Here is a 21,048-nt window from a genome sequence, read left to right on the forward strand (position 1 = left end):
CGGCAGAAGGTAGCATATGGGACATTGAAGCTGGTAACCAAATGAAGAAAGAGACAAACACTTAATTCAGTAAGTCTTTACTGGCACATGATTGTAACAAGGGAGCTGAAGCTGTCTACCAGGACATAGTCTTCTCCCTAAAAACATAGCTCCTCCCCAGGTAAACCTCAACTCAAAAACAAGCTAAGAATTCTTGGTACACCAGCATTGCGATATGACATTCGTGACTATTGATCACATTCAAAATACAGAGAAGCAAGGTAATCATTGTAAAACTACAACTCACATTCTATCTACAAAGCTGTGGATTTCCCCTCTTCTAGCCTATAAATGATGCATTCATCAAACCTTTTTGGTATTTACATTGCCAGTGAAGAGTTCCATATTGATTGTCTGTGTGTAAAGCCTACAAGAGAGGTCAGGGGTGTTGGCTTGCATGTTAGGTGTACACACTACTAGACAAAGCATGTTCAATTTATTGAGACAGAGAGCAACAAGGTTCAGAGACGTGTGGCTTTACTGCCAATGTCAACATTACAAAAGGTCCACAACACCCCCTCGTGGCCATCCTAACATTGAAAACGACATCAGAGGTCCATCAGAGGGAGGTTGTTCCTGAAATCCGGTCCTGCCGTTTCTGAAGCTGCATTTACCAGGGCTGAATATGGGCCTTAGTCAAGAAGGGATGGTGGAGGGATGTTTCCCATAGCCTTGGAGTACAGCAGTCAGACTATACTAACCCACTGAGGTACGGAGGATACAGGTACAGAGCACAGACTCGAGAGCTGTTCTACAATGCCCCACATCAACCTGCTGCTGTGCATGAGTACACACACACACACACACGAATGATCGAAATGAACAACCTAAAGAAATATCAACATGTTTAAACTTGTTATTTTACACACACACACTTAATATAATACATAATTGAGACAATGTCTTCCAAAGTTTTGGAATAGTTGGACCAAAAGGGAACAACTTATATCAAGAACAAAGATAAATGAAATGTTCCATGAGTGAAGGAATCTTTTTTTTTTTTAAGGCAAAAATGAAATGTCACAGCACTTAGTTGTGGCTCACAATGGTTGTTTCACCTGTGACCACTTCTCTATATGCCTTACGGGGAGTAGGCACGCATTCAAGACTGAAGCATCATGTGAGGGTTCCGCTCCCGTCAATCTGTCTAGGAGAGAATACAGCGATAAGCAGATTGACTACCCTCCCGCCTTTGGGACGACTCCCTTTGTTTGAGCAGAGACAAGACCATCTCGTCATTATATACAGCATCACACCAGAATTGGAGTCAATTCCATTTCAATCCATGACTAACGCTGTTGACTTCCTAAATTGACCCCAACCCTTTTTACATGGTTCTACTCCGGCATACTGACAAATGACTTAGTCTGTGTCTTATATTACTTTAAAAATACAAACCACAACCTTCAATATCAACCTCGTAATGAGTCTAGCTTGGCCTCATCACAAATAATAATTGATCCATGATTAAAACGTTTTCATCCTTAAATATGGAAACATTCCAATTATTTAAAAAACAACAGATCTTTACATCAAAATAAAAAGTGAACAGATGATTCTAAAAAATTATTGACAGCTATTCTCCAGGATATTTCTGCTCAGAGGGAGTGACAGCTACTGGAAAAACGTGAATGGCTGTGTGGGGATCTGGACTGGGCTCCGGACAGGGGATTGGTCAGGCTGGCGCTGTGGTCACTCTTCTATTCTTTCTTTTCTCATGACCGTTCTAACCACCAGGGGAACAAGTCAATCCACAGGGCTGCTGAAGCTACAACTCCACCACCTCTCTTTTCCCTTTAAAAGTCTCATCAACTGTGCTGTAGTGTCCTTTCTTCTCCTTGTTTAGCCGACATGCAGAATCCAAAGATATCCATGCAGATGCATAAACATAAAACTGATGTTGAAATTCAAATGGTTGTTCATACATTCTCTTCCACACACTCAAACCCATTCCTATACACAGTGCAAGCAGGGAAATGGCTACTCTTCAAGGTACACACTTCTTCTTACCCCACTCCCGACCCACTTTCCCTCTGTAGGAACAGTCCACATGACTTGTAACAGCAAGAGCACTTGTAAATTGCAGAAATATGGCTTTTCTAACCGTAACAATCAAAATAAAAACGAGTTTAAATATTTTTCACCCTCCCCCAAAAATATTTTTCTTCTTCTTTCATGTGTTTCTACATTTGTTTGGATTATTATTATTATTTTTTTTAATCCAGTAGTAAAAAATAAAAATAAAATCATCTGCAGTGTATGGAAGGATTGATGTGTTGCTTGTCAGAGTGTTTGTGTGTGTTGGATAGGTGCAGCATGCGTTTGGCTGGTGGTGGAGTGGTATTTGCTGGCATAACCCAGGGATGGTAAAGTTTTGTCTGTGTTTTGATGTGCCCAGTGTAGTAGTAGTGTGGAGGGCAGACAGGTGGGGTCCTGCAGGCATGGCCAAGGGCAGCCCTGTCCTGTTCCACCTGGTCCCGTCAGAATGAGAGACAGGGCCGCCAGTCTATCCACACAGGCCTGCTGAGGTCAGTCATCACGTCATGCTCTAGGATCCATGTTTTCACCACTTCCTGGTGTGTGTGTCTTGTGCAAGTGTTTGTTTGAGTGTGTCAGTTTGTGTGCACGCACGCACCCATTTCCCCAGCAGTGCTAGTGTGTGAACATGTGGTAGCTTGCCTGATCATGTGAGTGTGTGAGGCCAGTCCCGTATGCTGGTGGCGGAGTAAGAGAACTGAGGGAAGTGTGTGCGAGAGAGGTCAGTCCAAAATGCTGGCGGAGTCAGAGAACTGAGGGAAGTGTGTGTGTGTGAGGTCAGTCCCATATGCTGGTGGAGTAAGAGAACTGAGGGAAGTGTGTGCGAGAGAGGTCAGTCCCGTATGCTGGCGGAGTAAGAGAACTGAGGGAAGTGTGTGCGCTGGTCCTGGTCTTCTGCGTCTAAGCTGTGGTCTGGAGTAGACAGAACCAGGAGATTTAATACACAAACAAGGAAATGTTTTATTTTTCTTCCTACAATTAAAAAACATTTTTAAACAGTGAGACAAACAGAGACACATTCAACTCACACTTGTCCGGGGGCGTTACGGTGATGGTCTGTGCCGTAAACTCATCGTCAAAGTAGCGCGTGTCCGTCTCCGATGTCACCTGGGGCTTGAAGGGAGGCAAGAGCTTCCTCTCTACCACATCCTGCCAGTTGATGGTGGTGAAGAACATATGACTCATCACGTCTTTGGCATCTTCTTGTCCACCTCCAAGCCTACAAAATGATCAGTAATTATCAGCATCGTCACCATTTTCTTCACTCAATATATATAAGACAGAAATACACACCTCTGCTTGGGGTCCTTTTTGAGCAGGCCAGCAAGCAGGGCCTTGGCTTCGGGGGCCAGGTTCTTGGGGAAGCGGATCTCCTCCATGAGAATGAGCTCAAACAACCGCTCGTGGTCCTGGTTGTAAAAGGGCAGTCGACCGCACATCATCTCATACATGACCACACCCAGACCCCACCAGTCCACCGCTCGGCCGTAGTCATTGTCCTCCAAGACCTGGAGGGGAGAGAGATACAAAGAGAAATAGCAAATCCAATTCTATGGAAGCCATTGCAATGTGAACAATTAACTATTTGCTTACGGGCTGTCTATTCTGGTTGATAATCATTTACTTTACAATGGTAGAGTTATTAACTTTTTATGTTAAGCATTCTTTGCGGGATAGAGAATTATTGACTGGAAACCAATCCAAGATGAGAAACCAGCAAGGAATGCATCTGGAATTGTTAACTGGACACACTGCCATGTCCTGTTCAAAGTAGTTACCTCAGGTGCAAGGTATTCTGGAGTCCCACAAAAGGTCTTCATGGTAGCCCCATCTGTGATTCCCTCTTTACACAGTCCAAAATCTGTGATCTTTATGTGTCCATCTTTATCCAGCATTAAGTTCTCCAGCTGGAAGAGGAAGACAGAGAGAATGAAGAGTGAGTGACCACAGGAGAATCAGCAGCAGAAAACACCACCGCTGACATGACAGCTAACTGTAGAATGGACCACAGACTTACAGGCTTTTCACCAAGAGGCTGGTGCTCAAATCAAATCACAATGTATTGTCGCATACACATATTTATATATGATGGGATGTATAGACGTTGTGGACAGAATATGTAGTATATCTGAAGAACATGTAGGATAGAATAGTCACACACAGCTATAGCTGAATAGAATGGACTTGACAAGAATACAGAATGTACATATGAAATGGGTGAAACAGTACGGAAACATTTCAAACAATAGGAAATATGGTCTGTTTTCCTTGACCCAGATTAAGCAGTCTGTGGTAGGATTGAGCCTAGTCCTATACTAATTCAGAAGCACTTTTAGTCCAAGACTGGGCTTCATCTGGGTCCAGGAAAACAGACCATATTTCATATTGTGCGAAATGTTAGTCTTGAGAATATACTTTCAATGTGAGGAGGTGCGTCAGGGAAACATCAGCCAGACATCCAGTCAGGGAAGCGGCCATTACCTTCAGGTCTCTGTAGACAACGTCCTGTGAGTGGAGGTACTCCAGCGCAGACACAATCTCCGCACCGTAGAACCGTGCCCGGTCTTCTGTGAACACGCGGTCCCGTGACAAGTGAAAGAACAGCTCTCCTCCGTTTGCATATTCCATCACAAAGCATAGCCGGTCATGTGTTTGGAACGCGTATTTCAGTGTCTGTGTGTGAGGTGGGGGGAGGAGTCAGAATTAGTGACCACATTTGAATCAGGGGGCTCCTTGATGAAATCTTGTAATCAGTGTTCAGTAAGGTCAGATGATGTTAGATAGGAACTCACCGTTAAGAAGGGATGCCTTGTATTCTGAAGGACTCTGCTTTCTGTTACCGTGTGTGCTACCTCATCCTTATGGAACACATCACACAAAAACACACCATGAGGGACAGACATTCACCCAGCAGTGCACAGCTGGACTTGGACTTTTGAGCCACTCAAGAACCCACAATAGAACCAAGAAGTAACAGTCATCAAAAGCAGCATACTTCCAGGGGTATGGTGCAGAAGTCTGGCCTCGTACAGAACGGAACACTTTTCCCTATATAGTGCACTACTAGTTTTGACCAGTGACCTATGGGTACCGGTCAAAAGTAGCGCCATATATAAGGAACCATTTGGACGCCTCTGTCTGAGCGACTGTCATTTCCTTTGATGCCAAATGGTTACCTTAGCGATGATGACTTCTTTCCTTAGGATCTTCATGGCGTAGTACATTCCTGTTGCCTTCTCCTTCACCAGGATCACCTTACCAAACGTTCCCTTCCCTAGCAGCTTCAGGTAGTCAAAGTCACTCATGGTCTGTGGGGGGGAGACAAACACCATGAGAGTTCAGATCTCAGGCTTATTCAAGACAGTTTGGATGACAGGATTTATTTGACCATGACAATTACAGAGAGTATAAGTAATAAAGAGTTTACATAGACCTGCACAACGGTTTTAGGTGAAGAACGGGCAGAGAATGGAGCAGAAAACGCACCAACACACACTATGGCCCAGGTCACATAGGGAGATGGTAAACCCGCTGTGATGAGGTACTGTTACTAAGGAGGAGATATTCAGAACTAGGATACAGAGTTTCCAATGGACAAACGCAGCCACATCTAGAGGAGGGCTGTTGGACAAACACAAAGAGCACTGACAGGTATGCTAGGTTGGTAGGGGGACAGTGACGGGTCTGCTAGAGGGACTGGAGGACAGGTCCGCGAGGTTGGTAGGGGGACAGTGACAGGTATGCTAGAGGGACTGGAGGACAGGTCTGCTAGGAGGACAGGTCTGCTAGGGGGACAGGTCTGCTAGGGGGACAGGAGGGCAGGACCGCTAGGGGGACTGGAGGGCAGGACCGCTAGGGGGACTGGAGGGCAGGACCGCTAGGGGGACTGGAGGGCAGGACCGCTAGGGGGACTGGAGGGCAGGTCCTCTAGGGGGACAGGAGGGCAGGTCCGCTAGGGGGACAGGAGGGCAGGTCCGCTAGGGGGACATGTCTGCCAGGTTGCTAGGGGGACAGTGACAGTTCTGCTAGGTTGCTAGGGGGACAGTGACAGTTCTGCTAGGTTGCTAGGGGGACAGTGCCAGTTCTGCTTGGTTGCTAGGGGGACAGTGACAGTTCTGCTTGGTTGCTAGGGGGACAGTGACAGTTCTGCTAGGTTGCTAGGGGGACAGTGCCAGTTCTGCTAGGTTGCTAGGGGGACAGTGCCAGTTCTGCTTGGTTGCTAGGGGGACAGTGACAGTTCTGCTTGGTTGCTAGGGGGACAGTAACAGTTCTGCTAGGTTGCTAGGGGGACAGTGACAGTTCTGCTAGGTTGCTAGGGGGACAGTGACAGTTCTGCTAGGTTGCTAGGGGGACAGTGACAGTTCTGCTAGGTTGCTAGGGGGACAGTGACAGTTCTGCTAGGTTGCTAGGGGGACAGTGACAGTTCTGCTAGGTTGCTAGGGGGACAGTGACAGGTCTGCTAGGTTGCTAGGGGGACAGTGACAGGTCTGCTAGGTTGCTAGGGGGACAGTGACAGGTCTGCTAGGTTGCTAGGGGGACAGTGACAGGTCTGCTAGGTTGCCAGGGGGACAGTGACAGGTCTGCTAGGTTGCTAGGGGGACAGTGACAGGTCTGCTAGGTTGCTAGGGGGACAATGACAGGTCTGCTAGGTTGGCAGCAGAACACTGACCACTTTGTTGCGGGACTTGGACATGGCCACATCCATCTCCTCCATGCTGCTGCAGTCGCTGGGGGAGCCAAACGTGACATCCATGGGCGCCTCTTCCTCTCGCATCTTCAGGCCGTTGGCCACCGCTTGGATCGCCCTCATCCATTCCTCCCTGGATGGAGAGAGGAGGTTAAATGTAGATCACTTCAAGCCCAAAAGACATTAATGTACATTGACTGAGTGTGTGTGTGTGTTTGTGTGTAGATACGGTGGATATGAGGGTGATTAACTAGTGAGGTCAATGGAGGTCACTAATGGGGTCAATTGCAGACATTTAATCCTGAAAGTTGGTTAAGTAAAAATAATACAACTTGGAGAAGGAGGGCATTGACCAGTTTACAGAGAAACAAACACCCACTCAACTCTTCCATGTTGTCCCTGCCTCTGGACCTTTCTGTTCTCACCTTTCCTCGTTACTCTCCACGTGGAAGGTGCGCTCTATGACTGTGGTCCACTGTAGGCAGCGGATGACAAACGTGTTGGGCCTGGGCCGTTCTGTCTTCATCAGTTGGCACTCTGCAGACAGGGAGTAATCGAGAGGTTAGTGTGCTACTGTAGACACTGAGTGAATCTCAATAATCGTCCCTCGATTCCTCTCCTCCAGTCTTCTCTAAAAACCTCCTGAAAAAGTCATCTTATGATGTCAGGAGAGGAATCCAGGAGAGGAAACACAAGCATTTTTTTTTTTTTAAATTAAGAGAGCCAATCTGTGTGAACACCACCAAGCAACTCTCATCCTCATCCAAGTACCACCAGGCTCTAGAAGTTGGCCCAAAAATGACAGAGACCAACCTGCCACAGAGAAGTTGTTGAGGGGTGGGAGGCTGTGGTCAGACGACATCTCTGGCTTCTCCTTGTAGCCGATGAAGGAGCCATCGCTCTTCAAGATGAAGTACCGCGGCCTCCACGTCTTAATGTACTCTCCTGCAGGGAGCGGGAGTTAGAGAGGGGGGAGAGCAGGAGTTAGAGGGGCACATGAGCCATACATACAGTGGAGAGAAGTATTTGATACACTGCCGATTTTGCAGGTTTTCCTACTTACAAAGCATGTAGAGGTCTGTAATTGTTATCATAGGTACACTTCAACTGTGAGAGACGGAATCTAAAACAAAAAAATCCAGAAAATCACATTGTATGATTTTTAACTTAAGATATAGGGGGCGGGCAGCATTTTCACTTTTGGAAAAATAGTGTGCCCAATTTCAACTTCCTGCTACTCATGCCAAGAATATAAGATATGCATATTATTAGTAGTTTTGGATAGAAAACTCTGAAGTTTCTAAAACTGTTTGAATCATGTCTGTGAGTATAATAGAACTTATTTAGCAGGCAAAACCCAGAGGACTAACCGTTCAGAATATTTTTTAAAAGTCTGTCTGTTCACTGAGGTCTCATTGGGAAACAATATTTCTTAGGAACTTGTTTTCAGTTCCTACCGCTTCCACTGGATGTCACCAGTCTTTGGAATTTGGTTGAGGTTATTAATTTGTGCAATGAAGAAGTACGGCCATCTAGGAACTGCGTAACACTGTTGAGAGTTGCGCAAAACTTGAAAAGTAGCTTGGTTTGTTGTCTTCCTGTATTGAACACAGATAGTAGTCAATCAAATTGAAGACGGGTCTAACGTTTAAAGATACCTAAAGTTGTATAACAAAAGTAGTTTGAAATGTTTTGGCAAAGTTTACAGGCAACTTTTTAAATATTTTGTAGTGACGTTACGCAATTTGGAAACTGTTTTTTTCTGGATCAAACACGCCAAATAAATGGACATTTTGGATATATATGGACGGAATTAATCAAACAAAATGACCAATTGTGATGTTTATGGGACATATTGGAGTGTCAACAAAAGAAGCTCGTCAAAGGTAATGCGGGTTTCATATTTTATTTCTGCATTTTGTGTAGCGCCTGCAGGGTTGAAATATGCTACCCTCTTTGTTTACTGTTGTGCTATCATCAGATAATAGCTTCTTATGCTTATTTAAAATCTGACATATTGGCTGGATTCACAACGAGTGTAGCTTTAATTTAGTAACTTACATGTGCGATTTAATGAAATTTTGATTTTGATATCAATTTATTTGAATTTGCCGCACTGCTTTTCCCCTGGCTTTTGGCCAAGTGGGACGCAAGCGTCCCCTATACCATACGAGGTTTAAGTAATTAATTTGCATTATATTGCTTGACATAAGTATTTGATCACCTACCAACCAGTAAGAATTCTGGCTCTCACAGACCTGTTAGTTTTTCTTTAAGAAGCCCTCCTTTTCTCCACTCATTACCTGTATTAACTACACCTGTTTGAACTCGTTACCTGTATAAAAGACACCTGTCCACACAGACTCCAACCTCTCCGCAATGGCCAAGACCAGAGAGCTGTGTAAGGACATCAGGGATAAAATTGTAGACCTGCACAAGGCTGGGGTGGGCTACAAGACAATAGGCAAGCAGCTTGGTGAGAAGGCAACAACTGTTGGCGCAATTATTAGAAGTTGGAAGAAGTTCAAGATGACGGTCAACCACCCTCGGTCTGGGGCTCCATGCAAGACCTCACCTCGTGGGCATCAATGATCATGAGGAAGGTGAGGGATAAGCCCAGAACTACACGGCAGGACCTGGTCAATGACCTGAAGAGAGCTGGGACCACAGTCTCAAAGAAAACCATTAGTAACACACTACGCCGTCATGGATTAAAATCCTACAGAGCACGCAAGGTCCCCCTGCTCAAGCCAGCACATGTCCAGGCCCATCTGAAGTTTGCCAATGACCATCTGGATGATCCAGAGGAGGAATGGGAGACGGTCATGTGGTCTGATGAGACAAAAATAGAGCTTTTTGGTCTAAACTCCACTCGCTGTGTTTGGAGGAAGAAGGAGGAGTACAACCCCAAGAACACCATCCCAACCGTGAAGCATGGAGGTGGAAACGTCATTCTTTTGGGGATGCTTTTCTGCAAAGGGGACAGGACGACTGCACCGTATTGAGGGGAGGATGGATGGGGCCATGTATCGCAAGATTTTGGCCAACAACCTCCTTCCCTCAGTAAGAGCATTGAAGATGGGTCGTGGCTGGGTCTTCCAGCATGACAACGACCCGAAACACACAGCCAGGGCAACTAAGGAGTGGCTCTGTAAGAAGCATCTCAAGGTCCTGGCGTGGCCTAGTCAGTCTCCAGACCTGAACCCAATAGAAAATCTTTGGAGGGAGCTGAAAGTCCGTATTGCCCACCGACAGCCCCGAAACCTGAAGGATCTGGAGATGGTCTGTATGGAGGAATGGGCCAAAATCCCTGCTATAGTGTGTGCAAACCTGGTCAAGAACAACAGGAAACGTATGATCTCTGTAATTGCAAACAAAGGTTTCTGTACCAAATATTAAGTTATGCTTTTCTGATGTATCAAATACGTATGTCATGAAATAAAATTCAAATGAATTACTTAAAAATCATACAATGTGATTCCGTCTCTCACAGATGAAGTGTACCTATAATAAAAATTACAGACCTCTACATGCTTTGTAAGTAGGAAAACCTGCAAAAACGGCAGTGTATCAAATACTTGTTCTCCCCACTGTATTAGGGTTTATGTTTAACTAATTCTGAGTAAAGTGGACACAGTGTCCAAGAAACAGAGTAACAGACGCAGTGAAACAGCAACTAGTGAAGCTCAGCTCACCCCTCTTATGGAGCCAGCCCTCTCTGACCACACTGATGTCGTTCATGCTGGGGCAGAGGACGGAGGGTTGCTGGGTGTCAGGGTGGGGTCACAGGGGGAATAGGGGGGGGGGGGCTGTGACTGTTGGCGAAGGGCGTCAGATGTGTCTCTGACAAAAACGTCACTCAATACCTGGGGGACAGAAAGACCAAAGATAAAGATATTAGCCGCAATTGAAAGAGAATACATATTCATTGATTATTATTACAAATGAAAAGCTGAGTACTGATGATCATGAAAACAAGTCACTGCGTTGGCTTATGACAATGGAAAATAATTGCCCACATGACGATTACATAAACATCACTTTCCAAGATGTGTGTGTAATGTAAACTGGAAATAAGAGGCACTGTCAAATAGGAAAAACACTGTTGCATGGCAGGGGGCGTGGCAATGAGCGTGGTTGGTCGTCGGGGAGGCTACATTTTAGAGTACATTATAGAGGCCCCCATCTTGGTGCCGCAGAAGCCAATTTCCTAAAATTGTACAAATTTCTCAATTGAGCTGAGAGAACATTTTGCCGTTTTAAAGCTAGTTTCCTGCAATTCTATAGATTTTGCCCGGTGTTCTTTTTCTCAAACATAAAATACTTCTAAATTCAATGTTTTTGGAATGTTCTATTCTGCCTTTCTAGCTTCTATTTTGTAAGTTCTTAAAGATTATATATAAAATATAAATAAATAAATAAATATTTAACACGTTTTTCCATCTCTGAAAGTAATAATAATAAAGAAAAACTTGACTTAGTAGTCCTTCTGCCTAAAATGACCAAATCTAACTGCCTGTAGCTCAGGACCTGAAGCAAGAATATGCATATTCTTGATACCATTTAAAAGGAAACACTTTGAAGTTTGTGGAAATGTGAAATTAATGTAGGATAATTTAACATTACATCTGGTAAAAGGTAATACAAAGAAAATAAACATGAGTTTTGTTTTTGTACCATCTTTGAAGAGAGAAAGAGAACAGCCATGATGTATTATTCCAGCCCGGGTGCAATTTGGATTATGGCCACTAGATGGCAGCAGTGTATGTGCAAAGTTTTAGACTGATCCAATTAACAATTACATATCTGTTCAAAATGTCAAAACATATGCCCAAACTGTTATGGTTGGGAAGTATGTGGATGCCTTTACAGGCATGCAGGTGTAAAATGAGGAGAGCAAAAAAATAAAATTGGACCAGCAAGGCTGACATGTTTTTTATTAAATCATCAAGTCTCTGTTGACTGACTCCTCTTTCTGATTCTGGCCCATGTGTATGTGAATCCTCGTCACCAGAAAGTGTTGGGTCTGTGTCTGTTCTGCAGCCAGCTCTGTTCAATTAGAGCCTGGCGGCCACCGGCACAGGCTGGCCGTACTCCTGGTTACCATGGGCACCGCACTACCGAATAATCCCCACCTTGTGATGCACTGCCCACCGGCTGTTACACAACTAGGCTACACAATCAAATAACTGCCAACTGCCTTTCATCTCCCCACCCCCCGCTGCTGCTTCCTTATCTCATTTACCCAACTCATACACACGTGAAGTCCTCTAGAGCAGGGATACCCAAACATTTTCACTCAGGCCGCCATTCCAGCATTGGGGAACATCTTGCCTTACCCCCGCGCATGATCCACGTCTATTTCTATGCGCACAAGCACTGCCAATGACACAAACTGTTCAAACCCCCTATTTTGTGGGTTTAAAGCAAATTTTCTTGCAATTCTATACATTTTGCCATGTGTATTCATGTGATATTTGAGTGACTAAAACAATATATATGGGCTAGAAAACATGACCAGAAGAACTAACGATGCAATACCCAAGGTGCATTCTACAATTACAACTTTAAAGAGTAAGTTGAGTTCCTGCCGACCCCTCAGTTTGGGAACCACTGCTCTAGAGGAACAAGACAAACAGAACTAGTGCTACCATCATGGTAGTAACATGACCTTATTGGGTAAAATCTTTTGCAGCTAGCTTGAGCTGTCACCTCTTTTCGGTTTGTTAACCCATTACTCTGACTTCCAACTGACATTTCAAAAGAAAATGGCATGATGCAAGTTGTAATGACAGATGGAGGTAGGCAACAGTACTGGTACTCTGGTGTTGCCAGGTAAAGAGATGAGCTCTCTACTGGTATGTCACTAGCGATTTGTTTTGTTCCAAGGGATGGGCAACATGCCTGAACACTGCAGTGTCAAATCTCAGATTAGACCTACAAAGTAGAGGTCGACCGATTATGATTTTTCAACGTCGATACCGATTATTGGAGGACCATCAAAGCCGATACCGATTAATGGGCCGATTTATTTATTTGTAATAATGACAATTACAACAAAACTGAATGAACACTTATTTTAACTTAATATAATACATCAATAAAATACATTTTGCCTCAAGTAAATAATGAAACATGTGGGTTAAATAATGCAAAAACAAAGTGTTGGAGAAGAAAGTAAAAGTGCAATATGTTCCATGTAAAATATGTGCCATGTAAGAAAGCTAACTTTTCAGTTCCTTGCTCAGAACATGAGAAAATATGAAAGCTGGTGGTTCCTTTTAACATGAGTCTTCAATATTCCCAGGTAAGAAGTTTTAAGTTGTATTTATTATAGGAATTATAGGACTATTTCCCTCAATACTATTTGTATTTCATTAACCTTTGACTATTGGATGTTCTTATAGGCACTTTAGTATTGCCAGTGGAACAGTATAGCTTCCGTCCCTCTCCTCGCTCCTCCCTGGGCTCGAACCTGCAACATAACGACAATTAACGCACGCTAACTTGCTAGCCATTTCACTTCGGTTACACCAGACTCATCTCGGGAGTTGATAGGCTTGAAGTCATAAACAGTGCAATGCTTGACGCACAACGAAGAGCTGCTGGCAAAACTCATGAAAGTGCTGTTTGAATGAATGTGTACGCGTCTGCTTCTGCCTACCACCGTTCAGTCAGATACTTGTATGCTCAGTCAGATTATATGCAACGCAGGACACGCTAGATAATATCTAGTAATATCATCAACCATGTGTAGTTAACTAGTGATTATGATTGATTTATTGTTTTTATAAAGATAAGTTTAATGCTAGCTAGCAACTTACCTTGGCTTACTGCATTCGCCTAACAGGCAGTCTCCTTGTGGAGTGCAACGAGAGAGGCAGGTCGTTAATGCGTTGGACTAGTTCTGCCCCTGAACAAGGCAGTTAACCCACTGTTCCTAGGCAGTCATTGAAAATAAGAATGCGTTCTTAACTGATTTGCCTAGTTAAATAAAGGTGTTAAGAAAAAAAATAAAAAAATAAAAATCGGAAATACAGATTTCCGATTGGCCATACCGATTAATCGGTCGACCTCTACTACAAAGCACAATCCAAACTGCAGCTCATCATGGCAACTGGTCTCCTGGCCAATAGATTGACACGTGAGTTTCAAAGAATCACATGTGAAGTTATTCTGCTTTAGAGGATGAGCTTTTCCCTTCATCAACTAACAGTTCAGACGTCTGTTAGGAAGCAAAATGTTTTGGATCCCATCTCCAAGATGGCAGAAATAGCATAACATTATATATTTTAGTCATTTATTTGACACACTGATTCAGAGCAACTTAGAGGAGCAATTACGGTTAAGTGCCTTGCTCAAGGGCATCCTTTGACTCTCTATCTTCCCTTTCTGCATCCTTTGACTCTCTATGTCCCCTATCCTCCAGGCCGGCTCGGTCCTCCCCTCCCGCTCCGTGGCTCGACGACTCATTGCGAGCTCACAGAACAGTGCTCCGGGCAGCCGAGCGGAAATGGAGGAAAACTCGCCTCCCTGTGGACCTGGCATCCTTTCACTCCCTCCTCTCCACATTTTCCTCCTCTGTCTCTGCTGCTAAAGCCACTTTCTTCCACTCTAAATTCCAAGCATCTGCCTCTAACCCTAGGAAGCTCTTTGCCACCTTCTCCTCCCTTCTGAATCCTCCTCCCCCCCCCCCCTCCTCCCTCTCTGCAGATGACTTCGTCAACCATTTTGAAAAGAAGGTCGACGACATCCGATCCTCGTTTGCTAAGTCAAACGACAACGCTGGTTCTGCTCACACTGCCCTACCCTGTGCTCTGACCTCTTTCTCCCCTCTCTCTCCAGATGAAATCTCGCTTCTTGTGACGGCCGGCCGCCCAACAACCTGCCCGCTTGACCCTATCCCCTCCTCTCTTCTCCAGACCATTTCCGGAGACCTTCTCCCTTACCTCACCTCGCTCATCAACTCATCCCTGACCGCTGGCTACGTCCCTTCCGTCTTCAAGAGAGCGAGAGTTGCACCCCTTCTGAAAAAACCTACACTCGATCCCTCCGATGTCAACAACTACAGACCAGTATCCCTTCTTTCTTTTCTCTCCAAAACTCTTGAACGTGCCGTCCTTGGCCAGCTCTCCCGCTATCTCTCTCAGAATGACCTTCTTGATCCAAATCAGTCAGGTTTCAAGACTAGTCATTCAACTGAGACTGCTCTTCTCTGTATCACGGAGGCGCTCCGCACTGCTAAAGCTAACTCTCTCTCCTCTGCTCTCATCCTTCTAGACCTATCGGCTGCCTTCGACACTGTGAACCATCAGATCCTCCTCTCCACCCTCTCCGAGTTGGGCATCTCCGGTGCGGCCCACGCTTGGATTGCGTCCTACCTGACAGGTCGCTCCTACCAGGTGGCGTGGCGAGAATCTGTCTCCTCGCCACGCGCTCTCACCACTGGTGTCCCCCAGGGCTCTGTTCTAGGCCCTCTCCTATTCTCGCTATACACCAAGTCACTTGGCTCTGTCATAACCTCACATGGTCTCTCCTATCATTGCTATGCAGACGACACACAATTAATCTTCTCCTTTCCCCCTTCTGATGACCAGGTGGCGAATCGCATCTCTGCATGTCTGGCAGACATATCAGTGTGGATGACGGATCACCACCTCAAGCTGAACCTCGGCAAGACGGAGCTGCTCTTCCTCCCGGGGAAGGACTGCCCGTTCCATGATCTCGCCATCACGGTTGACAACTCCATTGTGTCCTCCTCCCAGAGCGCTAAGAACCTTGGCGTGATCCTGGACAACACCCTGTCGTTCTCAACTAACATCATGGCGGTGGCCCGTTCCTGTAGGTTCATGCTCTACAACATCCGCAGAGTACGACCCTGCCTCACACAGGAAGCGGCGCAGGTCCTAATCCAGGCACTTGTCATCTCCCGTCTGGATTACTGCAACTCGCTGTTGGCTGGGCTCCCTGCCTGTGCCATTAAACCCCTACAACTCATCCAGAACGCCGCAGCCCGTCTGGTGTTCAACCTTCCCAAGTTCTCTCACGTCACCCCGCTCCTCCGCTCTCTCCACTGGCTTCCAGTTGAAGCTCGCATCCGCTACAAGACCATGGTGCTTGCCTACGGAGCTGTGAGGGGAACGGCACCGCAGTACCTCCAGGCTCTGATCAGGCCCTACACCCAAACAAGGGCACTGCGTTCATCCACCTCTGGCCTGCTCGCCTCCCTACCACTGAGGAAGTACAGTTCCCGCTCAGCCCAGTCAAAACTGTTCGCTGCTCTGGCCCCCAATGGTGGAACAAACTCCCTCACGACGCCAGGACAGCGGAGTCAATCACCACCTTCCGGAGACACCTGAAACCCCACCTCTTCAAGGAATACCTAGGATAGGATAAAGCAATCCTTCTCACCCCCCCCTTAAATGATTTAGATGCACTATTGTAAAGTGGCTGTTCCACTGATGTCAGAAGGTGAATTCACCAATTTGTAAGTCGCTCTGGATAAGAGCGTCTGCTAAATGACTTAAATGTAAATGTAATGTATATCGACTGATTTCCCACCTAGTCAGCTCGGGGACCTTTGGTTACCGGCCCAAAGTTCTTAAAAGGAAAACTCAACCCAAAAACTATTAGTCCATTATTGATATAGTCCCAAAATGTTTTGCATGTCAGCAATCATGTTTAAGACATTTAACTTTGAAAATAGAGACTAATGAAACAAATACCAAAATACCATTTTTGGGTGAAATTGTCCTTTAACCATTAGGCTACCTGCCTCCCCACAGGGGAACCAGCATGATCAATTCCTAGAAACACAATGGGACAACACGTTCTGCTACAGGATAGGCTACATAGATTTAACCATATTATATTGGGAGAGGAGTAGTCAAATGTTCAATGATTATTTGTTAACACAATAAAATGATAAACAGTGAGAGGGGCCTGACATTACACAGAAGTGACTGGTGTCTGTTTGAACTGTACTGTTTGCAGAGATAAAATCCAATGGATCCCTTCCACTTAGTCAATTCCAAATATATTATTAAAATAATCAAGTGTTAATCTGTGGGCTATTTAATGGGTTGATTTTGATGAGAACTGGGTACCAGTAAGACACTTGAATTGATACAAATTCAAACAACACCAATAACAGCATCAACTAGGTGGGTAGGTTGCTACTTTCAAAAGAAAAACTTGCGTGTGGGTGACATGACTTAGCTAAATAGCATTACTGCATTAAACATATGAGGCTACCTCAACTGAAGCCTTAAATGACCGGGCCTTTTCAGAGTAAAAGTTACGTCGAACGGTGACCAGGAATCGATATTAGCCGACTCAACACATCATAAATCGTGGAGTTTAGTTTAGTTTAATCGGCTAGGTCGCCATCTACACCTGCCCCTTGTAAAAATGTTGTTGACAGATAAAATGTCACCACTGCATGGAGGCGTGGGTGAATGAACAACAATGGATAATGGTTAGTTAACACACTCTGAACTAAATTCGCCTCTACAGGACCTGCTGTGAACAATGGCCGGTTAGCTAGCCATCTGGCTATCTCTACCGAGCTACCAATGACTGATGTTTACAAAATGAAGTTACAATTAGCTATTAATTTCAGTAAGCCATACAGGATGGCTAACTAGCGTTGCTAGCTAACATTAACTAAGCAACGTTAGCAAGACAAAATGTTAACCTTAGTAGATAGCTAGTTACTTACTAAACATGCTAAAATAAGGCCAAAGATGCCGGTAACCTGTGAAAGTTAGCCAACGACCTGACCAATTTGTTCACATTAACGGTATCAACCAAACAAACTGCTATTTACCAACAAAGACATGGCTTGATTAGTCATTTCCATCAGCTCTGTTGGTGGTCCAACATGTACGGAGTGACAAGACAAGGAGGGCCTTTAGCATCTGGCAAAATAATACTTGAATCAGTTATAGAACCCATTGCCCTTTATGGTTGTGAGGTCTGGGATCCGCTCACCAACCAAGAATTCACAAAATGGGACAAACCACAAATTAAAAAAGACTCTGCATGCAGAATTCTGCTAAAACATCCATCTTCCTTATACAATGTAAAACACAAAATAAAGCATGCAGCGCAGGATTATGCCTATAACCGTTAATTATAAAAATCCAGAAAAGTGACGTTAAATTCTACAACCACCCGAAGAAAAGATTCCCTAACCTTCCATAACAAAGTCAACACCGAGAGAAGAGTCCCCTAAGCAAGCTGGTCCTGTGGCTGTGTTAACAAACAGACCTCACAGAGCCTCAGGACATCAACACAATTAGTCACAACCAAATCATGAGAAAACAAAAAATGAATTACTTGACACATTGGAAAGAATTAAAAAAAAAACAGAGCAAACTAGAATGCTATCTGGCCCTAAACAGAGAGTACAGAGGGAGAATAACTGACCACGTAACTGACCCAAAAGTAAGGAAAGCTTTGACTCTGTACAGACTCAGTGAGCATAGCCTTGCTATTGAGAGGCCACCCTAGGCAGACCTGGCTCCCAAGAGAAAACAGGTTATGTGCACACTGCCCACAAAATTAGGTGGAAACTGAGCTGGATTTCCTAACCTCCTGCCAAATGTATGACCATATTAGAGACACATATTTCCCTCAGATTACACAGATCCACAAAGAATTTGAAAACATATTACATTTTGTTCCCATAACTATCGGGTGAAATGCCACATTGTGCCATCACCGCAAAAATGTTTGTGACCTGTTGGCACAAGGGCAACCAGTGAAGAACAAACACCATTGTAAATACAACCCATATTTATGTTTATTTTCCCTTTTGTACATCATTATGACACTGTACATAGCCATATGACATTTAAAATGTCTTTATTCCTTTGAAACTTTTGTTAGTGTAATGTTTACTGTACATTTTGTATTGATTATTTCACTTGTTTTGGCAATGTAAACATGTTTCCCATGTCAATAAAGCCATTTGAATTGAATAGTAAATTAATGGTTTACTGCCTTTAGTTGTGTGTTGTTAGCAGCTAGCTGGCTAACATTTGCTGGTTAGTTCCTAACAGCTAGTTCTCAATCATTCGAGTTCTGCGTCGGCTGACGATAAGCTCCTTACCTTGACTTCTTTAGATACTTTAGCCAAAGAGACCCTCTCCCCGAAATAATAGCAAACTGGATAATGCTCTCACGAAGTAGCAAATCCTCTGCAGATTCTCCAAGGTGGTGTATTGATCTCTGTCTCACATCCTCCAAAAAATAACCAACGAATGCCAGCTGAGCTTATTTTTCTTTCCACAACGGCGGCGTGTTATTGCAGGTTAGTTAGCTAACTTAGCATAACGTTAGCTAGCAAAATAACGTTAGTAAAACGGTGGTCGTGTAAACTCGCGAATTATACGTTAGTTTTTACTCGTCAACTTTTAAAGAATTACAAATCGTTATGATTTGGAATTACAGTTCATATGTATTTTTTTCCGGCATTATTGTTCTCCCTTTTACGTTATAACAATCTTTGCTTTTACCTTCAGTCCCCTGTTATTGCTGGTGCTTCAATTATAATCAGCAGGCCCCGTCCAAACGCTCACAAACAGGATATGACGTTTTGAGAGGCCACCCTACATGAAACAACTGAGAACTCGAAAAGAAACACCAACTATTTGTTTGCGCTTGAAAAGAGATACTACAAAATAAAATTTGTAATGGCACTCAAAATTAATGACGTATGTGGTGCGGCAGGTAGCCTAGTGGTTAGAGCGTTGGACTAATAACCGAGAAGTTGCAAGATCGAATCCCTGAGCTGACAAAGTAAAAATGAGCAAGTTAACCCATTAATTAATCCTAGGTCCTCATTGAAAATAAGAATTTGTTCATAACTGACTTGCCTAGTAAAATAATGCAAAGTTCCCATTACAATAGCTGATATTATCAACATTTGTCTAGTCCTTTTATGAAAACCTTTACAACTCACAATTTCAGGAAGATGGCTGTGATAGCTACATTTGCCACATTCAGAATTATGTCCCTGAAATTGAAGATTAGTTCCAGTTTGCGATTCACCTGTGTCAATCGAAGAAATTAGATGAGGCTCTGAATTCAATGAAAAAGGGAAATAACCTGGCCCTGATGGCCTGTCAGATGAATTCTATAGGCACTTTTGGGAGATACTAGAATACCCTATTTTTAATATGTTTCAAGGTTTCATTGAAAATGGTAAAATAGTCTCCACTATGAAAAGGGGCCTTATTTCACTGATTCACTCTATATTATCTCTATATCATCTACTGCATCCTTATGTAATACATGCATCACTAGCCACTTTAACTATGCCACTTTGTTTACATACTCATCTCATATGTACATACTGTACTCTATACCATCTACTGTATCTTGCCTATGCTGCTCTGTACCATCACTCATTCATATATCTTTATGTACATATTCTTTATCCCCTTACACTGTGTATAAGACATTAGTTTTGGAATTGTTAGTTAGATTACTTGTTGGTTATTACTGCATTGTCAGAACTAGAAGCACAAGCATTTTGCTACACTCGCATTAACATCTGCTAACCATGTGTATGTGACAAATAAAATTTGATTTGATTTGATTCCGAAGCCTGACAAATACCCTTCTTTCATTGACAATTGGAAACCAATTACTTTATTAAATATTGATTTCAAATGTATTGCTCTGGTTTATGACAAAATATGTATGAAGGGGCGTCATTTAAGCTCCACCATTCGTTTAGTGTTCAGATGCAATTGACTCCGATGCTGTCATTTTAGTTTTGGACTTCTGTAAAACCTTTGACACAATTGAACATTCATTTCTCTTTCGGTCTCTTAAACATTTTGGTTTCGGGGAAAATGTTTTCAAAGTCATTCACATTTTTTTTTACATAGATAAATAGTTATGTGATATTAAACCTTACTACTTCCAAAATATTCAGTATCAACAGAAGTGTACAACAGAGATGCCCAATTTCAGCCTTTTTATTCATTTTGGTAGTGGAACTTTATCTCTAGATATTCTTAATAATACAAATCTGCATGGCGTATCCATTTTTACATAGCAATCAAAATTTCCCAACTGCCTGATGATACTACTCTCCTTTTTTTTTGTTAAGACAAAGACCAGGTCGTCCATACCCTTAATGCTATCACTGCATGCTCTATCACATCTGAATTCAAACTGAACATTTCTAAATGTGAAATCTTATGATTCTATGACTCTGATGTAAAGAAATAGAACATATTCCTGTAAAGGGCTGTGTTAAATATTTAGGT

At 43.7% G+C, this 21,048-nt stretch overlaps 1 protein-coding gene across 3 annotated transcripts; it reads right to left on the bottom strand.

Annotated features, from left to right (window-relative positions):
- Nucleotides 1–61: 61 nt before the first annotated feature.
- akt2 (v-akt murine thymoma viral oncogene homolog 2) lies at nt 62–19,366 on the bottom strand. Of its 3 annotated transcripts, none has more exons than XM_064985266.1 (13): nt 19,285–19,366; nt 10,459–10,629; nt 7,577–7,708; nt 7,189–7,300; nt 6,746–6,896; nt 5,510–5,620; nt 5,253–5,384; nt 4,869–4,934; nt 4,558–4,749; nt 3,855–3,983; nt 3,370–3,584; nt 3,105–3,295; nt 62–2,988 (listed from the first exon to the last, which is right to left on the bottom strand). In XM_064985266.1, exons 2-13 carry the CDS (start codon nt 10,502–10,504, stop codon nt 2,909–2,911), a joined length of 1,557 nt encoding a protein of 518 aa, XP_064841338.1. In that variant the 5' UTR covers nt 10,505–10,629; nt 19,285–19,366; the 3' UTR covers nt 62–2,908. The 3 variants fall into 3 exon arrangements, with proteins under 3 accessions (XP_064841338.1, XP_064841337.1, XP_064841339.1); XM_064985265.1 differs by having other exon boundaries at nt 18,879–19,344; XM_064985267.1 differs by lacking the exon at nt 5,510–5,620 and having other exon boundaries at nt 18,879–19,342.
- Nucleotides 19,367–21,048: the final 1,682 nt, after the last annotated feature.

The sequence above is a fragment of the Oncorhynchus masou genome, chromosome 13 (genome assembly GCF_036934945.1).
Source record: "Oncorhynchus masou masou isolate Uvic2021 chromosome 13, UVic_Omas_1.1, whole genome shotgun sequence".
Lineage (NCBI taxonomy): Eukaryota > Metazoa > Chordata > Actinopteri > Salmoniformes > Salmonidae > Oncorhynchus > Oncorhynchus masou.